This window comes from Geospiza fortis, unplaced genomic scaffold, assembly GCF_000277835.1.
Source record: "Geospiza fortis unplaced genomic scaffold, GeoFor_1.0 scaffold443, whole genome shotgun sequence".
In the NCBI taxonomy this organism is placed as follows: Eukaryota; Metazoa; Chordata; class Aves; order Passeriformes; family Thraupidae; genus Geospiza; species Geospiza fortis.
Genome location: NW_005054335.1, coordinates 4,643,414 through 4,647,583, shown reverse-complemented (window position 1 = coordinate 4,647,583; position 4,170 = coordinate 4,643,414). Strand labels below are relative to the sequence as shown.

Here is a 4,170-nt window from a genome sequence, read left to right as displayed (position 1 = left end):
CCCCGGCGCCGCGCCCCGCACCGCGGCTCACCGCGCGTCCCCTTCTCTCTCCGCAGCCCTGACAGTGTCTCCCACGCCGGTGGTGTTTTGTACCTTTTTCTTTTTTTTTCCCCTTTTTTTTCCGATTTCGATTTTTTCCCTTTTTTTGCCTCTGTTAATACTTCTATTTTTTTATTATTATTATTATTCTTGTTTTTAGCGACAGCTTTCAAACCTACTTTGGGGTCTTAAAACGAAACCGTACACCATTTCACTGTGGACATTACACCCTCTTACAGATATGGGAGACATGGGAGACCCACCAAAAAGTAAGGCGGAATCTTTACCGTTGTTGGAATAAATGTGCTGTCTATTGTAATCGTCTCAGGCAGACGAACTGCTAAAGTGATGAACTTCATTTGAATGGTAGAGAAGGTGCCTTTGTTACCATGCCTGCATGCTTGCTCTGTCGTAGCCTTGTATGTTAACAACCTGGGGTCCTACTCTCTTTTAAAGTTTGGGGAGCAGACAGGATTTTGATGGGATCTCCAACCACTGAGCCTTAAATTCTTCTCGTGATAGACTGCGGTGAGGCTGTCTGACTATCCCGCACCTAGTCGGTCTAGGAATATTATCACTAGACTTGCAAAAGAGAGCAAGTGGCAACCGTAATGATGCTTGTTCTTGCTAGAAGCCTCGATTGCCTTCTTCTGAGGGAAAGGGCTCAGTGGGAAGTGCACCCCACCATACTCCATCGTTTCCAGTCAGAGCCTCTTAAAATACGAAATGAAACACATAGGTACTCTCCTCGTAAGGCAGGGCGTTCAAACAAGCCAACAATAAATTAAAATTGAACAACGCGGGAGTTTGGAGTTTTGATTCCGTGCAAGGTTTTTGAAATCAGGACCTTCACCCCAAAGATTCTTCACATTTGCATTTTTAACATATGTTCCGCCTCCTTTCTAAGCGAGGTGAGGTTTTGATAGCACACTACAATTACCATCCAGAAGTGTAATATCCTTAAAAAAAAAAAAAAAACAAACTCAAAAACCCCAAAAAACACCCCCCCCCCAAATAAACAAACAAACAGAAAAGGCAGAAACCAAACAACGCTCCCACAATACGCTTTATAAGGGAATGACATTAAAAGTGTGTTTATCTCTGTAGGAGAGTAAATGGTTAGTCAATCATGTATTTATTTTCATTTCAGAAAAACGTCTGATTTCCCTATGTGTTGGTTGCGGCAATCAAATTCACGATCAGTATATTCTGAGGGTTTCTCCGGATTTGGAATGGCATGCGGCGTGTTTGAAGTGTGCAGAGTGTAATCAGTATTTGGACGAGACCTGTACGTGCTTTGTTAGGGATGGCAAAACCTACTGTAAAAGAGATTATATCAGGTACGCCATTTACGTTGTTTAATTGTTTGGTGAGATTTTACTTTTCTTTTTAACTTTATAAATTTGACGGAGGAATTAAGAGGGGAAACTGTGAGGAAGCGGGTAAAAGATAATTGGTATATCTTTATGTGTTTTCCCATGAATAGACCTGCGAGGAAAAAAGTTAGCGAAGTTTTTTTATTTCTTGTTTTCAAATGCAAATATCTGTATTACTAGAACTGGGTTCGGGACCGTGTAGGACCTTTCAGAGGAATTTGGCAATGCATCCTGTGATTCTAACCAAGGGGAGAATCGCAGATAACGAATAATATTTTCAATAGTGCGGGTACTATGAGCAACACGGAACAGATCACTTTCTAAGATAACCTGAGAAATGCATCTCTGTTTATGCAAAGGCATAATGGCATTCAAAAGAAAGGCACTTCAAGCATGTATGCCGTAAACATAAATACACGGGTAGGAAAAAAATAAAAAAGATAAAGAAAACCCTTCTTAAACTAGGCCTATCAAAAACAAAAAACAAAAAGAAAACAGAAACCAACCCCAAATTTCCTTCGGACAGGAGGATCCTTTTATGGGGACGTTAAAACCTAGACTGAAATGTTTCTTAGTTAAAATAACTGACATTTAATCTTTTTTAAATATTAACCCCTTTGGTGATATCTGACTGGCTTTTCTTTCTTATCTTATCTGTACTGATGAATTAGACAGAGCAGATCAAATTGCCCATCATCTGTTCGCGAACAATTGGGTATATTTAGATAATGGAACCGCTTCCTTCCTCACATTAAAATCTGGTAACTGATAAAATGTGAGAGTTGCCAATGCTGACACTATAGAGAAACCAAAGCAGGAATTTTGAGTGTGTTTATTATTTGTGCTCCTGGGTCATGCTGATCCGTTTCAGTGTCGCCTACTGGGTTTGCCAAATCATAAGTTTGTGTGACACTGAGGTATGAACAATTTTTTTTTCTGCAGAAAGTTTTGGAAGCAAATCACCTAGCCGCCTAAGATACCTTCTGATTTCTGTATAATTCTGAATTGAAATAAAACCCTCGAGTCCTTCCTTCTCTAGTGCACAATTTATAAGCAGACCATTCCTTCAAGCCATTGTGAGATTATTCTCCAAGTTCTAAAATGGCGAAAACCAGAGCTTTTTTTTCTAATTCTTTACTTTTACAAGAACGCTGGAACCATTCTCTTAAATGTTGTCCTTTCTCTAAATTCAAATGAAAGGAAAACATTGGGACCAAAATGTGTTCACTTACCTCTTTATAGAACTAAGCAGAAGAAATTTGAGCAGAAAAAAAATCAGCTCTTTTAAATTAATATGGAATACATTTAATTTGCTACAATTTAAAAAGGAAAAAGTACATTACATGCAAGGTGGCTTTGAATTAGACCGTGAGCCAATCTCTAAGTGTCAAGCCTGTGGGCAGCCACTGCGCAACTTTTGTACCTATAAATGCACCTACTTTACGGTCACTCTGTTCTTTTAGAGTTTAGCCGTTTGTTTGTTTGTTTGTTTTTTCCTTCTCAAAACTGTGTAATTCGGGTGTCTGTACTTCTGAATATAGGATTAGTACTGTTCTATAGCCATAAAAGCTAAAGAAGTGTATACTCACAAGCATACATTACAGCCTGTATCTCTAAGGAAGTATACTGGTGAGGAAATTGGTGGGGATAAACAGTAGCTCAGTTTTAGGAACAGTTTTCACAGTTTATGTATCAGCACATTTTTCAGTGCATGTACCCGTACATTTGTAGCAAGATGTTAATTTTAATCATACCAAAGGCTTCTGGCTAATAAGCACCCTGTGGGAGACGAGAGAGTGTGCAGTACGACACCCGAGTTGGAGCATTTTCTTACGTTTGTCTACTGGCGGGTGAGCTGTCGTCCTCTCCTCCATGGGAGACGAGGAGCCCGCCACCCACTCCAGAAAATCATAATTTGCTTTGTGGGGCTGTCGGCGAGAGGTTGCCCTCCCATTCCCTACCGGAACGTTTGAGCCCCGGCTCAAGGTGGGAGCGTCAGGAGGAGGAGAGACGGGGCAGGGACGCTGAGGTAGAGACAAACTGCAGGGTCAGAGCACCGAAACTGCCTTTTTGTTGGGGGCAGGAGAGAGGATTTACGGTACTGTACATGTAAGCTTGAGGAGGCATGTGTGTTATGCTTACATTGTTGTATTAAATTAAGCTGGCGAGAGGAGCCTAGGGGAAGAGAGCCGGCGCTGGCAGTTTCCCCTGCTCAGTTGATGGCAGCCCGCATACACATCAAGCGGCGCGAGTCTTGAGTGGGTTCCGCGCGAAAAGTATCACAATTTGGTGAAGCTGGCACGTTTGTCTCGGATGGCAGCTTCGGCAGTCTCGCCTTTCCCTGGTGTGCCCGGGTAGTCTAGTTCAGACCCAGGCCAGGCTAGGTCAGGTGAGGAGGCAAGGAGAGGGCAGGGATGGCCCCGCTCCTGCAGCAGCCCGAGCGCTGGGGCAAGAGGGAGAGGTTGGATATCCTCGGGAAGAAACGGGGCCGTTTTTTTGTTTTCTTTTACACCTCTGCCTCCCAACTCTCCTTTTTCACCGGTGTGTTTGTGTCCACTCCACCTTTTATGGCACGGGGATCAGGGCACCGACTGAGAGTGAATCCGGCTTGTTCCTTTCCTCTTCTGGCTCCTGTATTTTCCATGCTTTTTAAAGCAGTGGATTGCGTGTGGCGCGTCTACGCGGGGCCAGGGGCTGCCCACGAGCGGGAGTGAAAACCTCTTTCTTTTTCCCTTTCCTTTCTCCCCCCTCCCCC

At 43.1% G+C, this 4,170-nt stretch overlaps 1 protein-coding gene across 1 annotated transcript in view; it reads left to right on the top strand.

Annotated features, from left to right (window-relative positions):
* The first annotated feature begins 6 nt into the window (after window positions 1-6).
* The window catches only part of ISL1 (ISL LIM homeobox 1), a 13,022-nt gene continuing 8,858 nt past the window's right edge, over window positions 7-4,170 (top strand). Inside the window, exons 1-4 of the mRNA XM_014307410.2 lie at window positions 7-79; window positions 200-308; window positions 1,190-1,392; window positions 3,211-3,401. Coding sequence (XP_014162885.1) covers window positions 281-308; window positions 1,190-1,392; window positions 3,211-3,401 — 422 coding nt within the window. The 5' untranslated portion in view covers window positions 7-79; window positions 200-280. The remainder of the gene's footprint in view (window positions 80-199; window positions 309-1,189; window positions 1,393-3,210; window positions 3,402-4,170) is intronic.